The sequence below is a fragment of the Ascaphus truei genome, chromosome 3, assembly GCF_040206685.1.
Source record: "Ascaphus truei isolate aAscTru1 chromosome 3, aAscTru1.hap1, whole genome shotgun sequence".
NCBI classification, from domain to species: Eukaryota; Metazoa; Chordata; class Amphibia; order Anura; family Ascaphidae; genus Ascaphus; species Ascaphus truei.
The window spans coordinates 72,543,800-72,566,810 of record NC_134485.1 but is presented as its reverse complement, the minus strand read 5'-3'; the positions used below and the strand labels follow the sequence as shown (position 1 = coordinate 72,566,810).

At 42.3% G+C, this 23,011-nt stretch overlaps 1 protein-coding gene across 3 annotated transcripts in view; it reads right to left on the bottom strand.

Moving 5' to 3' along the window:
* Positions 1–288: 288 nt before the first annotated feature.
* PCYT1B (phosphate cytidylyltransferase 1B, choline) overlaps positions 289–23,011 on the bottom strand; it is a 90,519-nt gene continuing 67,796 nt past the window's right edge. Inside the window, exons 4-8 of one of the 3 annotated variants that reach the window (XM_075594268.1) lie at positions 22,574–22,725; positions 21,478–21,556; positions 12,258–12,400; positions 5,996–6,184; positions 289–4,542 (exon numbers count right to left, since the gene is read on the bottom strand). In XM_075594268.1, the coding sequence (XP_075450383.1) occupies positions 4,330–4,542; positions 5,996–6,184; positions 12,258–12,400; positions 21,478–21,556; positions 22,574–22,725 (776 nt within the window). In that variant the 3' untranslated portion in view covers positions 289–4,329. The remainder of the gene's footprint in view (positions 4,543–5,995; positions 6,185–12,257; positions 12,401–21,477; positions 21,557–22,573; positions 22,726–23,011) is intronic. The other 2 variants (XM_075594269.1, XM_075594270.1) reach the window with 2 other exon arrangements.

Here is a 23,011-nt window from a genome sequence, read left to right as displayed (position 1 = left end):
TCCTCTTCACTACTACATTTTTTATACCATCTGCAGTTTTATATGGTTAGATCAATATAATTTTGATATCTTTAGGTTTTTTACAAGCTTAGTGATTACCATACCTAAGTAGATATCATACCCCTTCACCTTTCGTTTTTGTAGGCTTATCATTATACCAGACTCTAATCTCCAAATACTGTATGATTTAATCTTGCTTGGTTACACTTTTATACTGGCACATAAACGGTTAAAACGAGGTGTATATAACTAGGTTGACCGTACGTGTCCGCCCCCTCCCCCCCCCCCTTTTCTTTTTTTTTTCTTCCATTAAACGTCCTGTTGTCCCTATAATTTTCTCTAAACCATTCAAATGTCTGGTTTTTAGCTGTTCCCTGTTTGGACTCTGTTAAAACTGTAAAAATAGATGCCACATGTTTTTATGCGATTGATCATATTAAAGACTAAACATTTTAAATATATTAGTGAACTGTAATTAAACGATGTATTAATATAAACCAAACGGTAATTTTGCTACACTCGAGTTTGGGTTACGTTAGGAATCTGAAATAAATCAACAATACATCATAAATGGGGACGCTATGAGACAAATACCATTATAATATATATTATTATGTGATGTAATTTGTTTTATAAATAATTATTTAATATATCCTATTTTTACTTTTGAAAATGTGGTCCCTTGGATAGAACGCTATTAAGTGGGTGGGATACACCACATTTTACCACTGAGGAAGGGGGATAGACTCCCGAAACCCGTAGGATATACACTGTCCTGTAAGTATCCTCAGCAACATGACATCACATGCATATGACTTCTGCTTTGGCGATCGTTCCCGGAAGTGTTGGGGGCGAGACGTAGCATTAGCACCGGAGCAGCCCATCCTCCACACAACAGGGAAACCCCATCTAAAGCCATGTGTGGATGGAAGTGTGACAGCCAGCTCCAGGACAAAGACATCTGTATGCTTTTAACTTTCTGTGCTTTAATGGAAAGCATGTGAAAATTACATTTTTAATCAAACGTACTGCACCATATTGGTGTATTTGTGTACTCCTCCAATCTTTTTCACTTTCTTTGCAAAACTTCCAAGGAACAGTGAGAACCTACCTTTTGGAGAGCAGCATTATCCACCTATTGGCAGTCCTTATACAGGAATCTATGAACTAATCTAATATTGTTATTGATATTTCATAATAGACCCTAGGGTTGTAGTAGAGCGCAGTGGAGTCTTTCTTTTTTCATGGATTTAGGTAGCACACCATTGGAGGCACATCTGATAGCGAGGGGGTAAACAAGAGCTTTGCTGTTGCATTGCTTTAGTAGAATTGAAGATGATGACTTGACGTGGACAACTATAAAGCATTGTAACATTTATGGTCTTTATATTTTGCAGTAATACTTTATACTAAAGAACCTTCACATATATAAACCCATGAGAGAAGGGACACTAAAAAAAAACAAGGGTAGCACTAAAGGAAATGAAATGCTAAAGAAAGGATGGTCAGTGCAACAGAATTGTAGGTCTCCGCTGTGAAGCTGAAATAATTTTGGATGCAATATCCTCCCAACACAGGTGGTAGAGAGAGATGCAATAAAGAAATGCATGGAAGACAAATCAATACTTTAAATAAGAAAACAAAGTTGGAGCTAAAATCAAGTTAAGTGTGTATGGGAAACCTGCAGACTATAACATTGTAATCTTTTTTTACGTCGGCCTCTACTATCTACAAGCAGATAAAATATGTTTCCATGCTTACAGCCGGTGTTAAAAATACAATGCAAAAGTCAATAAACGAAGCCCTGCAGAGAATGTAGTTGCTATTTGCTAGGTTAGGTTGTCTCTAAATATTGTTTCCCCCAATGGCAATCCAATGGCACTACAGACAACCTTCTGAGGGGTCTTCATCAATGTGTTGATCCGACATGATAACATTATAGTGGGCTATTTATGGGCAAAATCTTAAGGCTAGAAAACTGTAAAGAAGAAAAAAAATCACCAGATTTATCATGAAGGCAAAATGATTTGGTGTATTTATCTGAGTTTTAGTGACATGAGACTTTATTAAATAGCCCATTAAAGACCTAATCTTCAGATTTGCACTGATTAATATGGAAGTAGGTTTGGCATAGTGAATAAAACAGCAATCCCACCTGTACATTCTTTTTTGGGGGTGTTATATTTTTCTTGCCTGAACCTAGGGGTCCCCTGGAGATGACCCGTGGTACCCTAACCTCCAAGGACACCCCAGTTCGTGAGATACAAAGATTTTTTTTGTTTGTTTTTTTACCGGGCAAGAATATTTTACCTGTTGGACACAACATGGATGCAGTGTCAAGATGGCTCCAGAGGTCAAAAGAAAGCCACAAAGTGATGTGGCCATCACATTTGGGGGAATTGGTGCTTTAAAGGGTTGGTCTTAAATGGATTATCTTGTGGGATGGATTCCATGATACAATTACATTCTCTGTTGCTTAATGCACTTTCCTTTGTACCCTTGGGAGGCTGCCAGAGTGCCACATATGTGCCAGCAGAATTTGTCACCAGAGGTTAATGTATGTAGGTATCTACATTATAGTACTACTGGTGGGGAGGGGGGTATATGTAAGAAGTGTTGCAAACTGAAATATATTGCCCCACAAACAGTTACACATTGTGCTATTTTGACTTCTGCTTCAATATTTCAGAGCTCTGGTTCAATTGAGCTTTATGGGGAGTGATTATTGGAGGAATTAGGGGGAAATATATTTAGAACAATATTATAATGAGATGTACAAATAAATTATTAATAAATAAAATAAATGAATTAAAAGATGCAGCTATAATTGGTGCACATTCCCTTTCTTTTTTGCTTCAAATAAATTAGTCAACTCTCTGCTCCGAAGAGGTCTGTGTGAAATGTAAGAAAGATGTGAAACAGCTTTATGAGGATGGTACAAACTAAAACACTGAGCAAAATGTTTCATCTGAATCAAAGGATCGGAATTCTCAGTGGGGATGCTGAAAGAATTTTAGATGAAATAGTCTTTCATCTTGATAAATAATCCCCATAGTGCTTTGCATGTGTAATAATCAATACGTGTAATTATTATTGATCTGTTTACTGTGTAACAATATGTAAGACTCAAGTTATACCAGGAACCAAATGTTCAGATTCGTCTTTTTACATTTATCTCTTCAGATTGACTGCGGTCATTAATTACCTACTTTGGCATGGAGACTTCAGACTTTCTTTGTAACTAAGACAAAAAGGGAGAGAAAATAAATCCTTTTGTTGCGGTGCACGCCACAGTGATTACCAGGTGCTAATGTGTAAGTGATTAATCACTTTGTGACAATGATTTTCTGAGCAAATGCTTGAATATGTAATTAAATAGGATTGTAGAACCAATCTGTAAGTATAAAAGAAAGATAAACTATAATCTTTAATACTGGTCTTTAAAATTGACAGCTAAAGAGTGAGGATGGACCAGAACAGCCCCCAGCAGGCATTATGTCAGTAGTAACATCTGTGCTGTGAACCTAACTCACGTTTCGCCACCTAGTGGTTTCCGCGAGGGCAGCTATTAATTAGCTACCAGTCTATTCCTCCTCTACACCTATCTAACATCATAGGTGTCGTTTTGAGTCTCTAGCTGTCAATTTTAGAGACCAGTATAAAAGGTTATATTTCATCCTTTTCGTACTTCTGGTTAATACCAATTACAGCTTGGTTCTACAAACCTATTTAATTTAATTATACGTTCAAGCAATTGCAAGTATTACTCAGGAAGTCATTGTCACTAAGTGATTAATCACTTTCATATTAGCACCTGATAATCACCGCGGAGCGCACCATAACATGAGTATTTCTTTTCCCTCCCATTTTTTCTGTGTATATATGCTATTTAATCCACAAGTAGCACCCCTCTTTTCAAACTTCATACAGTGAGTAATTTTATACTCCACAATCGCAGTTTAAGCGAAATATTCCCTTCCCCCCCTTCCCTCTTACGATTTTGTTTTTAACTAACATTGAGGAAAGCAGTTATTTGTTAAGCATCATCTTTAAGAGCTAACTTGTCTGAGGTCAAATAGCAAAAGTGGTACATTTTGGTTTTTCGGACATGTTAACTCATGGTGCCTGAGTATTTTTGGACACTTGCATTCCTGAAAGCCACTTTTACTCCTCAAACCTGTTAACCCTTATCCCATAAATAAAAATACACATTTAATCCTTTCACTGTGAGAGGCCAGCTCTGCAATGTGTAGCTGGTCCCTCTGGCTGGGAAATGTTTAACTGTTTTTTTTAATTATTTTTGTTTACATTTTCTTAAACTACTAGAAGTTACTTTTCATCCTCATCTCCCTCGCTCATGCTGCTGATGGAGGCTGAAGCACCTTTAGGGGAAGACGGAGGGGAGGACTTGTTAAGCATCCATGTTAAAGTGGGAGAGGGAGAGCGTGACGGGGAGAGGTCTCGGGTGGGGCTGCTGCTTGGGCTCTGCCTTGGAGATAGGGCTTGGAGCATTCGCCCACTGCGTTCCTGAAACATCTGCTTCTGGAAGAAAAAGCACCTTATTATAGCAATGCATTCTGGGACATTCCGCTTAACATCATTAATATTTCATCATAAGGCTTCAACATATTTAGTAGTACATGGAGAAAAAGACTGGTGCAAATAGCGCTACAAGCTAAACAATATATGTGAAGTGCAAACTACTAATAAACACTTGGATATACCCAGCACTTACTAGGCAAGGCTGCCAGGAATAAATGACCCAAAACAAAGTCAAAAGATACTACAACAAAAACAATACAAACCGGCGCCTAAAATGTCCAAAATCAGTCTCACTTTTTTCAGACTGATTTTGGACATTTTAGGCGCCGGTTTGTATTGTTTTTGTTATATTTAATAGTACAGTACCATGTTCGACTGAGGGGCTTATTCAATAAAGTACGGCACTATGGCACTAAAAGTCCCAGTGACTTGGATAGGACTTTCCGTGCAGTAGTGTTGAATCTGCAGTATTGAGTGAGCCAAAAGGTCATGAGATCCATTTTCAGAGATAATAATATAATAGCAATACCAAATGATCAGAGATGATCAAACAAGAAACCCCAGATAATTGCACTCTGCCAATGATAAATGAGTCATTTATCATTGGCAGAGTGCAATTATCTGGGGTTTCTTGTTTGATCATCTCTGATCATTTGGTATTGCTGTTGTCTATTCCCCATGCACCCCATTACATGTACTATATGAATAATAAGGTTGAGCATTTGATCTAATTCTTTTTCCAAATGATAATATAATAGTAATAATTGATTTGCATAGTGATACAAACAACTGAAAATATTATTTGATCACATAGAAGATCTTCCAATGGAATGATAATGAATTCATACATATCTCTAGTAATGTAGAAAGCTGTGTAAATTACTGTAAGTATCTTGGGGATAAATAAACAGTTTTGATATGTGCATGAAAACGAAATGGTAGTGGTATTCGGTGGGAAAATTAGTGCCCTCACACTTCGGCCATTTTGTAGAAGTAAAAAACAATAAGGAAATGACGTGGTGAGAGAGTAGAAAAAAATAGCGAAAACTGATTTTACATGTGTTTTTAAGAGGAATGTAAAATAGGGTCACAATATGGCTGTAAATTTCCAGGCTATGTCATATCATCTTTTTCTTTTCTTTTTTTTCAATCGCCCTTCTCAACTACAATGAGCTTGATAAGGAATTGAAGGTGCAAACCCAGTCTGGTCTTGGTCTCCTTAACATGGAACAAATTGTGACCAAAAGCTTTGAAAAAATATATATATATATTTGTTGAGCATCTCAATATTGGAAAACATGACTTCATTATCTGAATCATTGGCAATTTCATTAAATGAATTTCTGATAACGAAGCGAAACTTCTCTAGTCTACAAATATTTCATTTTTGGATTTATTTTCAGAAGTGTATAAGGGATTATGGCAAATACAGAATAATCTGTCCGAGACCTACCCAAGTTCCATCAGGCCCAAATAACTCCAAGAAATTTCCAATAAACTCCCTTGACTTCTCTTCCCACTTTTGAATAAGGTCGTGGCTCTTTTCTTCCACTTTATAAACAAATTCTTTTGATTTTTCTTCCACATTTTTTACCTTTTCTTTCATTTTGTCCACTTGGTTTTGAAATCTATATTTTTTCTCCTAAGGAAACAAGTAGACATTATCAGAATATCCTAAATATTAACACCGTTATTCCTTTACTACAAATTATTCTAATATGTTGTGAAAGTTTGTTAAAGGAGCAATTCTGCTATTTTTATTCCCCCCCCCCCCCCCCTTTTTTCTATTTTCATGTTCAAAACCAGATGTCCCCGGTGCTGACCTGTGCTATTTCCAGCTCCGGAGTTCCCCCAGCTTCCTGAGATACTTACCGGTGAACATTTTGGTATCACTTTCTGATTACGCACTAGGATTTAAATAGCCGTCCAATAGTAAGCTGCAAAGGATGATGTTGCGGCTTGCTACTGACCTGCGTGACGCAGGATATTTGAATAGCTATTTTGTATCCCCTGGTGGGAATGAAACATTGGTATCTTCACCGGTAAGGATGAGCTGATAGTAGAATGATTAAGCTCCAGGGGCACCCTCCAGTTTCCAGCCTGGGGAGGTCACACACATACACACACAAACGATCAGCTGCTTTGACCATCAATTGTCACCATTGTGATTGTAATTATAAGAGGGGTTTCGAGCCAACATACAATAGCTGAAAGCTACATTCCTCCATATAGACAGTGTATGTATGTGTGTGTATACTGTGTGTGTGTGTGTGTATATATATATATATATATATATATATATATGTAGCTAGGTCCCCTCTGGCTCCCCGGTCCTCCATTTCCCCCTCCCTTACCTTCACTATGGTGGGGGTAGTTGCGAGAGGCGACGGGCTGGCAGGCGGCTCCCTCCGCAGGGCACCGCCATCTTGGATGGCCTTGCGCATGCGCAGAAGTGATGCGGCGGCCATTACTAAGAGTGAGAAGTGGCAGACCTGGCGCTCCATACTGCATGGACGGCCCGAAGTCACGCATGCACAGTTGGCGGTGTCGGTGGCCATTACGATGTCGCGCATGTGCAGTATACATAGCGCACGTGGCCCCAATGAGAGAGGCCCATGGGGGACTACAACTCTCAGTTGCCCCAGGGGCTGGAGCACATGTGATGCCACAGCAGCCAATAGGGCTTACAGCTTCCCCTGAAGGGAAAGATACATTGTTGCGCACTAGCCCAGGAAATCATTAGGAGCTGGGACACAGACAGGGGAGGGTGTGTAGGTTCAGGGAGCAAGTGGACCCTGCAATAGGTCAGAAAACCCCCTAGGCCCCAGCTAAGCCCCTACTCACGTACCAGTTTGTAGTTGCTGCAGGGACAGGCCCTTAGGGAGGGACCCTGCCCCTTTAGTTTTTTGCAGAGATCCAGGGACACAGCTGCTACGTTGAGCAACCCTGGCTATTGTGTCTGGGATCAGACTCCATTCAGGATAATAGACTATCTTGAGGTGGAACCGTCTACCGTGAGATACCAGCACAAAGGAGGATCACGACGCAGGATCACTCTTCTAGATCAAGGGATCTTCAGTCCAGATCATCGGGGCGTCCGGGTGTGGACACACCCGGCAGGTACCTGCATAATACACCAAGTGCACCAACCCTCATCTCATCTTAGTGGGCAGCACTGTCTCACACTTGGGTGGGAGGGGGACTCTTTGGACACTTGGGACTTTGGAAAATATGGTGTGGGGTTATGGCCTATGAGCCTAGCATTACAGGGGTGACACTACGGTTGTTTTCATTGATGTATGTGTTATGTTCTGTTCTGCATGTAGTAAACTGTTTAACCATAACCTGGTGTATGTGGTTACTATATGTGGGTCCTGTGTCAGGGGTCATTCTACATACTAGAATCCGGCACAGGTAGAGGTGCTGTATATTGTGAGTATCGTTCCAGAGGATACACCCCAGGCTCTCTCTAGCGGAGGTGCAGGCCTCCTGTGAGCGTAACAGGTAAAGCACCACACCTGGTAATGCATATAGATTTCCCACACCTGTCCCTATCTGCGATTGGGGGGGGGGAACTGTGTTACATTTGGAGGCGCTGCTGAGATCAGACCTGGGGTGCCCAATAGCTGTAGAATACCAAAAGTATACAAAGAATCATATTACTACCCACAATCCAGAAGGTTCATGCCTGGGCCGTCAGGGTTCGGGAGCTGCCTAGTCACGTGGTAGCAGTAGGGAACATGCCCATGCATGAGGAGGGGAGTGCAATGCAGAAATCCCTAGATAAACTTCTGGGCTTTGACAAAGTGCGGGTGATAGGAGAAACGTATGACCCCACCGGTTACTGGACTACCATACTATGGACGGTGGGTCAGGAAATATGCCGGGAAAATGCCCCTCTGACCTTACAGGCCCCAGAGGTACCAGCAGAAGGCTATCCCCTTATATACTTCAGTGGACTCTCCACAACCTAACAGTGAGTTACACCTAAAATGGCATCTTCTGCCAAGTCAGGAGAGCGCACGTGCTGCTGATCGCCCATCTGCACAAAATTGTGTTGCAGAAATCTGTCCGGGTCTGGCGCGAGAACCAGAGCTCCATCCCCGCAATGTGCGTAGCACACTGCAGAGCCAGAACCACTTCATAATAGAGTGTGCCACTCCTCTGAATTCCACCAGGGGGGAGAACAGTGAGCCTCAGTCAGCAACTTCTGTTCCCCCTAAGAAAGGTAAAAGATGCAGCGAACCGCACCCTCAGTAGTATGGAGCTTGGTACGCAAAACCAGTGACTATACCCTTTCTTTTGTGCCCGTGCATACAAAAGGAATTGAAACTGTCTGGTGGTACGAAATTCAACCCCACTCCACTACCATATGACTATTGGGCGGCAAAGGTGGAAGGGATGAGCTGCTTACTGTACACTGCTTCTGTACCAAGTGTGACTTCCAGGATGGTGAGTTGGCATGGGGGCCGTAAGTGTGCCTGCTGCGGAGCACAGTTCCTGAAGCCCAAGGGGCTGCGACCAACGGAAACCACAGAAAAAGATGCAACTGTCCTCTCCACTGGGCCGGTCGATGCTGTTAACCAATCTGCCTCAACCACAGAGATTTCGGAGGGCTTGTACCCTCTAACAGCGATTCTAGACTCGGTTCCAAAACAGGAACAACAGATGCCGGAACCACAGATGCCGGAATCACAGATGCTGGAATCACAGATGCTGGAATCACAGATGACGGAACCCCAGATGCTGGAATCACAGATGACGGAACCCCAGATGTTGGAACCAACGAAGGGTAAGGTGACTGCCCAGGGAGAATGGGGATCGCTACCACTGGTGCCGCCAGAGCAGGACCGCTTCCTGCCGATTTCCACCAGTGAATTCGAGGCGCCCCAACGCTGTTCCCCTGCGGGGGTGTCCCTACCTCCATCTTGTTCTACTACAGACAGTAGTCAACAATCCGTAGTGATGCGCCAGCCGGCGGACCAACCAAGTGAAGATGAAGCATCTACTGCGGACTCTGCTGTGGGCCCTACAATGGCCGGTCCAGCCTACAATGATGGTACCATCGGTCGTAGGCTTGGGACCAGTACCTAACGACGCCAAGATTGAGCGGACTGCCCCAGGGGTGTCGGATGTGAGTTCCCAGGTGACCGCGGAGCACGGTGGCTCCTTAATCATGGTTACATGGGCGATTGGCTCGCCCTGGCATCACGTCCTGGCGGAGGTGTCCCCCTTAAAAGAATTCTACCAGACGGCAACTGTGGATCAACCCCTACAACCTACTTGCCAAGTGGAGAGAAGAGTCAGCAGCCAGCGGAGCGGTGAGGCACCAACCCTTTACTCGCTGCAGGCTGCCATGGAGGTATCCGGTGAAGAGGCCCTACTCGTCGCTTACTCCTACAAGAGGAACCACCAAGCACTTCCGTCTCAATATATGGACCTGCACATTGATCTCGTGATGTTCCCAGAAGACGTCATCTCTGAAGAGACTGCTGGAGCGGACAAAGACTGTGCTGTGACCGCTCTGGTAACTTGCCTCCTTCATGCACAACATGGAGCGCTCTATTCATCATGTGGTGGACCAAGGAAAAGGTCAAGACCTCCTTGCCTACCGCATCCATGATGCGGATGGCCGGGTAAGGGTCTGGCACAGAGACTGTTCCTTCCACCAGGGGGAGGAAGCAGTTTGGACCCAGAGACTGCAGTACCCGATCATGAGTTCAAAGAGTCTACAGAGACTCTAGTTACAGTAAAAGAGACTCACAGGAGTCAAAGTGGCTCGCCATCACAGAATTCGTTAGGGGCATCCCACTATCGGTCTCAGCAAACAGCTAACACTCAGCTGGCCTCGGGTATTACTGTGGGTGTTACGTTGTGTACCAATTCATCTAAAGTAATATGACAAGTTGTACATATCATGCCCTGCATTTTTATTGTATAAACTTATGCAGTGTAACGGTGTCCTCCAAGCAGGGCTGTTTGTATTTCTACCCGGGAGAGAATGTAACTAGGTCCCCTCTTGCTCCCCGGTCCTCCATTTCCCCTCCCTTACCATCGCTATGGTGGGGGTAGTTGCGGGTGGTGACGGGCTGGCCAACGGCTCCCTCTGCAGGGCGCCGCCATCTTGGAAGTGCGCGCATGCGCAGAAGCGGCGGCCATTACTAAGAATGAGCAGTGGCAGGCCTGGCGCTACATACTGCAGGGACGGCCCGAAGTCGCGCATGCGCAGTTAGCGGTGTCGGCGGCCATTACGATGTCACGCATGTGCAGTATACATAGCGCACGCAGCCCCAATGAGAAAGAGGCCCATGGGGGACTACAACTCCCAGCAGCCCCAGGGGCAGGAGCACAATAGGGCTTACAGCTTCCCCTGAAGGGAAAGATACATTGTTGCGCACTAGCTCAGGATATCAGTAGGAACTGGGACACAGACAGGGGAGGGTGTGTACGGGCAGGGAGCAAGTGGCCCCTGCAATAGGCCAGAAAACCCCCTAGGCCCCAGCTATGCCCCTACTCACGTACCAGTTTGTGGTTGCTACAGGGACATGCCCCTACTCACGTACCAGTTTGTGGTTGCTACAGGGACAGGCCCTTAGATAGGGCCCCTGCCCCTTTAGTTATTTGCAGAGATCCAGGGACACAGCTGCTACGCTGTGCAACCCTGGCTATTGTGTCTGCGATCAGACTCCACTCAGGATAATAGACTATCTTTGGGTGGAACCGTCTACCGTGAGATACCAGGACAGAGGAGGATCCCGACGCGGGATCCCTCTTCTAGATCAAGGGATCTTCAGTCCAGACCATCAGAGAGTCCGTGTGTGGACACACCCGGCAGGTACCTGCATAATACACCAAGTGCACCAACCAGCGGTGGGATTCTGCCGGTTTGCACCGGCTAGTGCGAACCTGTTACTAAAATGTCACAAACCAAACCGGTGCTTAATTCTCGTACCTTCATTCACCTGTCCGGGCGGCGGGTGGCGTCTGACAGCATCTCCCGGCATCTATTTCCCTGCAAATCATCTCAATATGGCTGCGTGGTGTCAAATGGCGTAACCGCATCACGTGACGACCATTGTTATGGAAACAAGATGCCACAACAATACACGGCGTCGCATTGTCATGGCAACGTGGTGCCATGTGTTGCTGCGTGGCCATTTTGAGAAGGGAAATAGAAGCCGGGAGATGCTGTTAGACGCCGCCCTGGTAAGAACCAGTTGTTACATTTTTTTAATCCCATCACTGACATTTTTTTAATCCCATCACTAGTGGGCAGCGCTGCCTCACACTTGGGTGGGAGTGGGACTCTTGGGACATTGGAAAATATGGTGTGGGGTTACAGACTATGAGCCCAGTGTTACAGGGGTGACACTAAGGTTGTTGTCGTTGATGTATGTGTTATGTTCTATTCTGCATGTAGTAAACTGTTTAACCATAACCTGGTGTATGTGGTTACTATACTGTATGTGGGTCCTGTGTCAGGGGTCATTCTACACACTAGAATCCGGCACAGGTGGAAGCGCTGTATACAGTATTGTGATTATAGTTCCAGAGTATACACCCCAGGCTCTCACTGGCGGAGCACCACACCTGGTAATGCATATAGATTTCCCACACCTGTCCCTAGGTATATATGAGAAAGAGAGTACTCTCTCAAACCATGTATTTGAAGATGGCTAATATTAACCCAGTTTAGTAGCAGTCTTCATACTTACGTTTATGAAACTAACGTTTAGCTCTTTAGCAGTGTATCCTCTCTGGAGGTTGCGTCTGGCATAAACATCATAATCTCGCACAATTCTAGTTATTATGTCAGATGTAGAGATACCTTCAGTTCTCTGTGTTGGTACAAACATACCTAACAGGAAAATATGAAAAAATATTTGTATTTTCTTCTCTTTGCTTGTTTTTTATTAATTTTCAAATACTCTTTTAAACAGCATATGACAATCTTCCCCTCCCTTCTTTTGGGGGTGCTCTTAACCAGTTGGTTGCTATTGTCTGGCTGCAGCAGCCTTTCAGTGGAGAGACCACCGTGTCAGAAAAATCTGATATTTTATAAAGGACATTTGCTATGAGGGCTGCCAGACATTTTCCTGCCTCTGATCCAATCACTGCCATTTTACACTCCCAACAATGCTGATATGCCAAATATGAATAATACCCTAATCAGGGGGGCTTCTGGTGGTAAGACATAAGGGAACCCTGCTTTAAGATGCTTGCCTGCTTAAACAAGAAAAAAAATTGAACACGAAGCATGGATTACTGGTTTAGCCTGCATCGAATACCTGTCATTATATCTTAATCAGTCAATTCTTCATCTCAGTTATCTTCTGAGCTCTCTTCTAGTTCACATATGTGTGATTAAGAATCCTTGCGCTATGTATTGGGTCTCTTGGAGGCTCAAGTACCTATGGTACTAGGTCTGGGAAAGACTATAAGTAAACATATTTTGGATGAAACAGATGGCAGAGATTAAGGACAATATTTAATGCTATGCATCAGGGAGAGCTCTATGGCAGGAGTGGATCCCAGTGGCAGGAACAGCAGTGAGCAGGCAGAGGTCGGAGGCAGATGACAGATAGCATGGTCGGGGTCACAAGCAGAGGTCGGAGGCATGTGGCAGATACCATGGTCAGGCTCACAAGTAGAGGTTGGAGGCAGGCAGCAGATAGCGTGGTCGGGGTCACAAGCAAAGGTCGGCAACAAGGAGGCAGGAAAAGGATTGGGACTCGGGAACAGGACTGGGACTCAGGAACAGGGCAACAGCAAACAGTGACAGCAGCATCAGAGAATACAGAAACCTAGCAGGTGCTGGAAGAACCAGTATAAACAGGCAAGGAGGAACAGGAAATGGAGACTTATATATGTCTGGCTGCGGGTATGGGACAGGTGCAAAGGTGTCAGGTTTCAGAGTCTGGAAGGTTGTATGAGAGCTATCAAGAGCAGCAGCAGTCCCGGTGGATATGCATGGGTACTGCAGGCTAGAACCTGACACTATGAGATAAAACACCTTCTGGTACTGAGACTCTTTTTGGCCCATTATTTGAATGGGCACTAAGCTGTATTTCAGCACTGCAAGGTGTCTTCCGACACTGCATGTTTATAGTAAATGTGGGCTTAAATTTAGCCTAAATTCCTGAAAAACTGATACATATACATTTATGCTGAATACTAAATATCAGATCTTGTTCACCTTCCTAAAAACACAATTTAGGCAGTGATCAAGCATATTATCCATGTGAATAAGCAAATATTGAACAGACTGGAGTTAAAACAGAGCAGATATAATGGGCGAGGACTCGACAATATCACATATCCAATGGCTTCCCTTTTTAATATGCGGTGCAGCACAGTGAACCTTTCTCAAGGTGAACCAGCAGTGTAACCCTTAATGGGTTAACCACACGGTTAACTCATAAAGGCTGTTAACCCATTATACAATACTAACAAGTAGTCTCAAAAGGGAGGGCTCCACTTATATAAACATAAACAAATGTGTTTCCTTCTGTCCTATTTTGTACACATTTGTATTAGGTTGAAGAGGGGATATCAGATATAACCTTTGACACATATATTTGAGACACATAATATTTGACACAATTTATGTTTTATTGTATGTTCATTGTTTTGCCATGGATGGAGTGGTCAATCGCACGAGGTTGGACGTATTTTCTTATTGTTCCATATTTTTCTGTAAATTTTTTTGTCTTTTTGCTGGTGTAAATCGGACTGGCCCATCCTTAGGCACAGAAGTGTGTGTCTGTTAGTCTTGAACTTGGTAGTGGGAACGTACTGCTAAAACGCATGGCGGTCATTTTGTGGGTGGTCAGAAAGGGATGATTTGTTTTGCTTCCGCGTTGTGAGACGCAGGGTTGAGATGCAACGAGGAATATCCATCTAAAATTAGGCTTTTTATGCTCATGGTTGCGCTACTCTTAATCCGATTGATCCTTCAATGTTGGTTATGTATGTATGTATGTATGTATGTATGTATGTATGTACGTACATATGTATGTATGTATGTACGTTATAAAATTTATTAGTGGATTCAAAAGAGACAGTCACCAGGACTTGCACCCACAAGGGGAGAGTAAAAACACGCATTTGAGAGAACAATCTCTGCAAGAGTGACATCACCAAAACGGGATGGAGAACGGATCCGGTATCGGTGTATGAAGGGTTAGCCGTCTAATTTATTCACATTGTATGTCAATATTCACTTGACACTATTCATTCACTTTCTACATCACACATACGTAGGTGTCATTAACAAGTGCACCAGTTCACCTAATCACATATCAGCACACTTGTATAGAGGTACTATTTCCCCCCCCCCCCTTTTTTTTTTTTACATATACAGCTCAACCCCGTTATAACGCGATCCGTTACAACGCGAATCCGCTTATAACGAGATGCAAGCGTGGCTCCCAATTTACGTATTTATTAATACTTTACAACACGATTTATTGGTATCTTAAATACTTTATTGTACAATGCATACAATTGTACATTATTTCTAACACGATCCGCTTATAACGCGATATGATTCTTTGGACTCCAAGCACAGCGTTATAAGGGGGTTGAGCTGTATATTATTCTAAAACTGTCTAATTTTTATTGTCTATTGTAATTAACACAGATTTCAGTCACCTGAGGCATTATGAGGGGGAGGAACCCGGAGAGGGTTTATCTATGGCATCATTATACTGTTTGTTCACCTTGAGAAAGGTTCACTGCGCTGCCTCGAAACATCGGATATTTAAAATGAAGCTGATACCACTTTCAAGAGTTTAGAATGCTTATCTTCTTCTTATGACGTGGATACTTTGGGACATTTCCTTCTGAGCTCAGCATCCACAAGTATATTTCCTCTTTGCATTGAGTGCAATTGCATTTCTTCTTTTGAGCATTTAGACAGAATATACATATATAGAGGGCCCTGCATCAATTTGAAAAATTAAATGTTACCCATTAGAATAATTGTAAAATGTTCGGTTCTCAAACTGTAGGCCAAGGACCACATATAGTCCATTACAACCTCAGTGTTGGCCAGCAGTATTGATCTTAAGAGAGAGAAATTAAAAAAACAAAAAACGTGCAAAACGTCAATAGTGTGATTCTATTTAATACAAATCAAAGAATCAAGGAAAGTTTTGCACTTACAAATGTTACTGCGTTCAATCATAAAAGGGAGTAGGGGGTTACTCTGTTGCCGGAGCGGTCTCAAAGATTTACACCCTGCTGCTCTCGCCCCGCATTACATCACCATTAAGGCGTTTGCACAACTCAATGCAAGGACGGCGGCTCAGCCAGACAGAACCTGCATTGCTTCCATGCAACCTTCCCCAGTACCTTCATACACTCTTTTACAAAGCGCTATTGTAGCGTGAAACGCGTTAGAGTGGTGTTCCTGCACCTGCTATGTACCATGTGTTTACTGGTTCAATAAATCTATTTTAATCGGATCCATGATTGCTGCCCCCACTTTGTTTTATTTTGGCTGTGACCTGGCTGTGCTCCGTTGCATCCCTCCACGGATCTTCACCTCTTCCCCAGTATTGACCCATCTCCTTACTTATTAAAAGTAAACCTTTTTTCGATATTTGAGGTCCAGTTTTCTATAGATGTGAATTGTTAAAAATGACCAAATAAACATTGTTAGAGATGTATACGAAGAAGAGGAAAATAACCTCGCATCCACTTTAACAATATAGATGGTCACCATAAGCCCATATATTACGGAATAATTACCGTAACAGGCGGGGCTCACGGGCCAATGATAATAGTACAGCAGGAAGAAAAAGGAACCATTTAAGAGCACTCAGGTATACCGTAATGAAAATTATATATAATTTTTACCATCATAGCCAGTGTTCGACAAACCTATACATTTGCATGCCCCGGGCGAGTGAATTTAACATCGTGGCGAGCTCCTATTGGCCCAAGCAGCACACATGTGGTACTAGGTGGCGAGTAGATTTTTTTGTTCGGCGAGTAGATTTTTTGGTGATTTGTCAACCACTGATCATAGCCACATACGGGATAATTATTGTCTTATGTTAGGTCATTAGTCATGTTAGCTAACAATATTTCAGAAGCCTTAATGTTAGATTTTGTCATTGGATGTATAATCTGCCTTATCGGTAGAGTTGTTATCTTGCTAAGATTATTTATGGATGTAAATAAGTATTATTCTATAAGGATGTTTATTGCATTTCTTTATTGCTTTTTTCCTAGTACATTATGCAACCCACATAAAGATGCAGAACAGGGTACCAGATGACTTATTCTCAGATATCCTGGCAGGAGTATGATGTATTTTCGTGGCTCCTTAAAACCTTCTACCCATGGATTGAGGCTTATTAATCAACAATATACGTGGCTTCCTTCAGAAGATCTGGACTATCTAACATCTACTGTGCTACTGATGAGCTTTATTAACATCCTGTTTTTGATGCTGGATCTCTCTCTCTGGACTGAACAATATTGTATTCAATCTTTATTATGATGTGTTTTATTGTAACAGGCTAACATATAAATAACATGCTGTAGAGAGGGTTTGGACGGGCCTTACATATGTGTAGACTAAATATCCTGATATGAATTGGATATATACTTTCCCTCTGGCTTCTAAGACAATCTGGTTGCCGCTATAGAGAAGGCTCATACTTTACCAACCTAAACCCACTGCGCATGCGCATTGATATACACAGCGCGAAGGTGCAGGTTAATGAACTGCGCTGTATACCAGAAGGCTGTCTACCATGATATTAGTTGTGCATATGTCCCTTTATGGCTCCTAAACGAATCCTGGCTGTCTCTATAGAGGATTAGTACACTTTGCGAGTGTAAATTACTGCGCATGCGCATTACGTTGCATAGCGCGATACAGGAAGTAAACCTTACTATTATGCGCGGAAGTGTCCATCCCTCTCCTGTAGTTCCGATTGCATACAGCTGTTCCCCCTCCTCGTGGCACAAAATTTCTCCTTTTTAAACAGCCCCTTGCCTGCCCTAGCCTCCTCACCACTGCAAGTTTAAGTCTTTGGACAAAACGCATAGGAGTGGGAGTGCTAGGCAGGACCCCTGGATGATTCTCCTACCGGAGTACACGTAACTATGCTACCTAACACTGCTGTTGTTATGTTATTGGAAATTTATCACCTTTTGAGCTATTTTTTCAGTGTGCTGGCTACTGGACTCTGCACTCGACTGAGTGTGTTTATTATACATGTCTCATGTGTTACATTGACTGCATTGGGTGACCCTCAGAGCTTGAGAGGATCACTCACCTACAGACTGCTATTTTTTTGTGGGTTTGGATTACAAATTTGCCCTTACAAGCTGTATACTAATGCTTGATGTGGAAGATTCATCTACTAGGCAACTAGTCAATGGTCATGCGGATTTATCCATTTACATGTATTTTCTACATCTTGGAATTTGTTACCTAATATCTTCCGAATCAGAGTTACTTTAACCACATTAGCCAGATTATTACTCCACTGTGGATTCAGGTGATACCATTACTGTTTACACTAGGTATCGGTGACTACAGTGCTAGTTTACCCCTATTATATACATTAGTGTTTCTTTTGGGTAGCGCCCGTGTCAGGGGTCCTTGCCATATTTTAACTATCTTGTACTGTTTTTCTAATGTTCCTTGTGTCAATTAATAAAATGTTATTTTCATTACGGTATACCTGAGTGCTCTTAAGCGGGTTCCTTTTTCTTCCTGCTATATTATTAGAGATGTGTGAAACTACTGCTCAAGTTAGTAAAACTGTCAACATGCGCTAACATTTGCCAAAAATCAGCAGCTAATTATGCACTGGAAATCCTGGTGGGAAACGTTACCTCTAGTAATGTGCTGGCATTCTCTTGTTGCATACACCAGAAATAAGGCACAGATACAAGGAAACACACCGGAGTCCAAAAGGACGAAATAGGTGTGCTTGAGTGGGTCACTGATTGTATTCTTATTTTTCCCAAGCTCAGCTGTACAAGCTGTGTAATACAGCAAAATCTAGCAGGATACTAAACAACATGTCTTATCCTCTAATGGGCTGCTTCTATATATACTGTACCAAAATGGCCAATCAGGTCGTATACGGACGAAATTCCCTATTGACTTCAATGGGTAATTTCATCCGAAAACAGCCCAATTGACCACTTTAGCACATGTATGTATACCTTTATTTATATAGCACCCACAGTGTACTCAGCACTTTACAAAGAGACAATACAGTAAAGGGAATTCTAATACAATAAGTGCAACAAAATCAGACAATTGGAAAGGAAATCCCTGCCCTGGAGATTTTATCATCTAACTGCTATGTTGGGAGATTTACTGAGACAGTCGGTGAGGGAATAAGTGCAGTAGATGGTAGTGCTTGGCTACATCAGTTGGTAGGAGCGACTGTGGGTGAAGGACAGTAGCCAATGCTTAATTTAAGGAGGTGAGTTTTAAGGTGTGTCTTAAAGGTGAGGAGAGAGGTCACTTGACATATACAGAGTGTGAGGGAGTTTTACAGGTAAAGTGCATAAAGGGATAAAGATTTAAGGCCAGAAACAGCAGTAGAGGTAAAGGGGGTAGAGAGGCGACAGTTATGGGTAGAGCGAAGGAGACGAGCAGGGCCATAGCGAAAGATCAAAACTGCAAAATTAGCAGATGAGTGGAGAGCCTTAAAGGTAAGGAGGAAACCAGGTGATCCAAAATTATAGAATAAACCCCTAGGTATGCAATGTCAATACCCACTGTTACAGTGAGCACCTGTGTGAGAACCTTCATATTTTCAGCACTGCCATGAGAGATGGATGCTAAACTAACTCTAGCTCTTATATATTGTGGCAGGACTGCCTCACGGTAGGGTCAGTAAGAGTCCAAACGGTATGTTTTAGGCTTTAACCTTAAGTAGTTTATTTTCCACATCAATAACAAATAAGCACATGGTTCCTTTAAGGTAAACCAAATCATAAAATAAAAACCTACTTCCCTTTAGGAGAATAACTATACAAGTGTGTCTGACTAACACACTGGGTGTCTAGCCCAGTTTCCAGCTTGAACAATACACATGTATAGAAAACATAATATCAAGTCCGTGTCTGCGGTTGTGGGAACTCAGTCCCAAGAAGGTCCAGGAAATCCTTCTTGATACTGCAACACTGACCTGACAGCTCAGCTCCCTCAGCAGACAATGGAATGCCGGTTCCTTGAAGGCAAGGCCCATATCCAGCAGACTTGTTCATTTACATGGAGAGTCTCTTCCTGGGTGTGCGTTCCAGCAGGCCCTGCTTCCTGCAGGCCTGGGAACCATTTCAACCAACTTCCTTCCTGGTTGGGGAAAGTCTCTCTCAGCTGATAGCTACTGACTGCCTTTTTAAACCCCTTTACAATCAGGAGTTCTGCCTTAATTAGCTGCACTTGCAGCTAGCCTTCCCAGAGGAGTTTAACCTCCAGCATGCCTGAAACACACGCATTGCACCGCTCTCTGTCTTGCGCAGGCAGTGATTGTCACAATATGTCACAATATGCTCATATGCGTATGTTTGGTTAAAGTTGCACATTTGTGTTGGAAAAGGTGAACATGCTTGCATGTAAATCTTCACAAATATGTATCTTTCTTTAAAAAGTTGCAAACATCTGTTTTAGTGGTAGTCCTCCATATAAAAATTAAATTAATTTGTAGAGATGCCTAAAACCTTCACCAAAGTTTGCAATTGTGCCGCACTTGGGACCTTCATGGCTGGTCACGCAGGTCTCCAAGTCAACTCAGATTTGCCCGTACTTTCCCCATGGAAACCTATATTAATCACCATGTTTTGTGACTTTTGCTTCCTTTGCTACCCTTCCAGTGAAGCTGTCGAATACCACTAATGTTTATAGGACACTACGAACAAAAATCGGAATTACACAATATTTTTCATGTTTAGATTTAACAAACTTTGTCAAACTCATCACTTTCTGCAACACGTCTCAGATTTTTAAAGTGAACTTTAACTGTGTGTGGTCATAAAACACATAATTAATAATGTGTGAAAGCATTTTGTTTAACAATGGTAGAAAGAAAAAGTGCAGAAGAAATAGCAAAAGATTAAGGGCCATATTTACTAAGCGGTGCCATACCATAAGTCCATGTATGCTTCTGTCGTTGTTTGCAATCTCACAAACACGGGTTCTAGATAAGTAGTTTATTGCACAGTAAAGCACAGAGTATGATCATACACATAAAAGTCAAATGAGACTCTCTGCCAGGGGAGTGTCCAAGCAGGCTTTTTATACATTTTTGATTCCTTTGTTCAAAATAGGTTACTAAGCATAATATACTAACCACTACTTAATTCTTAAACCAATCATCTTACAGGTCATTAAAACCTGGTTAAAACTAGATGAAAACAGCTCTCTATAGGAACCAGGTACTCCTTGATACCAGGAATGTGGGTGTTACTTCAGGCACAGTCGTAAATCTACTGTGAGCGAATTCCTTTCACACCACACACACACATTCTTACACACAAAATGGACACTAACAGAACAGACAAAATGGAAACAGAACATCGCCTTCAATCCTTCTCCAGAGACCCCCCCCCAGTCCATTTCAGTAATATCAACAGTATATTAATTTCAGCAATATTATTTAATCACTTCCATAAAATACCATATAGCCCATTCACTTGAATATGCCATAGGATATTTGATAGATTATCCCTACTTAGTAAATCTGTCCCTCTGTCTCATATTCAGACCCCAAATATCAATAGAACATGCAAAATAAAAGAGATACAAATTTGTATCAAATCTATAGCCACTATAGCATCCATAATATTTTTCCTCCAGTACTAAACTAGATACATTTCAGAAATGGCACTGTACTGTTGTAGGTCACAACTATGTGTACTGTGTCTGAGATGTTGAAAAATAAATTCCCTTACCTGCCTCCTTTATATGCTCATACACATCATCTGAACCAGCAGAAGAGTATGGGATGTCATCATGAGCCACAAAATCAATCTGCAAGTGAATAAAAGAAGATTCATTTGTGACATTTTTAGGCTTTTTACTTTATAGGTTCCAACACCAAGGTAGTGATACCAAGAATGATTTACAAGCATTGTGGTATACTACACTTCTTAAATAAAAAATGTGGCTTTATTTTGAGTGGTTCGCCATTTTAATAATAGATATATGCGCATGCGCAGAGTTAGTTTTAGGACTAACTCAGTCTAAAGTTCTGGCGCATGCTCAGAGTAATGCATGATCTCCACAAGCAGCATAGAATTGGCACAATCGGAACACAAGCAGTCTTATTAGGGGGAACCAAACTAGCACATTGTTTACTTAATAAAGGAGCTAATTACCATCGTGACACTACTTAGCTTGTAACTGTGCTCACTATTAACTAGTATTAGCTGTTATCATTACACAGCACAATATCTGCCCTTAGCTATCATTTATTTTTCAACATTATGGACACTCCTAATCTTGCTACAATTTAGCAGGGTATTCTCAATCTCCCTATAAGCAATAATGTTTCCACTCTTGTGGTTAGAGGATTAGATACTATATACACGGCTTTTTGCAAATACAGCCCAGTATTCCGGCAACTGCAACTTTATTGCTGTTTTTTAAGGCACTTATCTTGAGTAATCACTATGACTGTATTTACTAAAGGGAATGACAGAATATAATTAATTTAATTTTGTGTCTGATCTCAAGATAACATTTGACGCTGTGGGGTCACGTGATGCCACATTGCTATGGCAACGTGACGTCACATGACCCCGTGGTGTCATTTGACGCCAGAGTCTTGCAGGAGGGGGGGGGGGCGCAGAGGTGAGAAGGCAGAGGTGGCGCAGTGTCAAAATTTTGCGCACCCCTGCTCTAAACTGAGCTATTCACTTGGCTGAAATACTTTAACCAATGGCTGGTCACATATGGATGAGTGAATGAGTGGATAAATAAATGAACACAAGAAAGAGTAAATAAATAACTGATTGAATTAATGAATGTATAATCTAAGTTAGCCACCTTATGTTTTTCCAAGAACTCTGGAGTTAGTGTCCATGGGGCATCTCTGATTACTTCATCCACATAACGGCAATGTCGCAGAGCCTCATATCGCTCACTTTCATTCATCACTGTGAAGCCTTTGTACTTGTGGGTAAGCTCATCACTGCAAACTGATACACAAACAATTAGAAACTTCAGCCCTGGGTCCCTGGGACTGCGATCCCTGGGCCTGATCATGGTGTATAACAGAATTTACTGTCACAATGAAACTTGATCAGGGGAAACATGAGAGAATTTAGGTCTTCCTTTTCATTGGCCACTAAAGAATTCATAATGTATTGCAAGTTTACCAATAGCTACAATATGCGAAACAACATAATATTAAAGTGACCAATAAATACAAAAGCACAAACAATACCACATCTTGTGCAGTTCCCTCCAATGTGACCTGTTTTG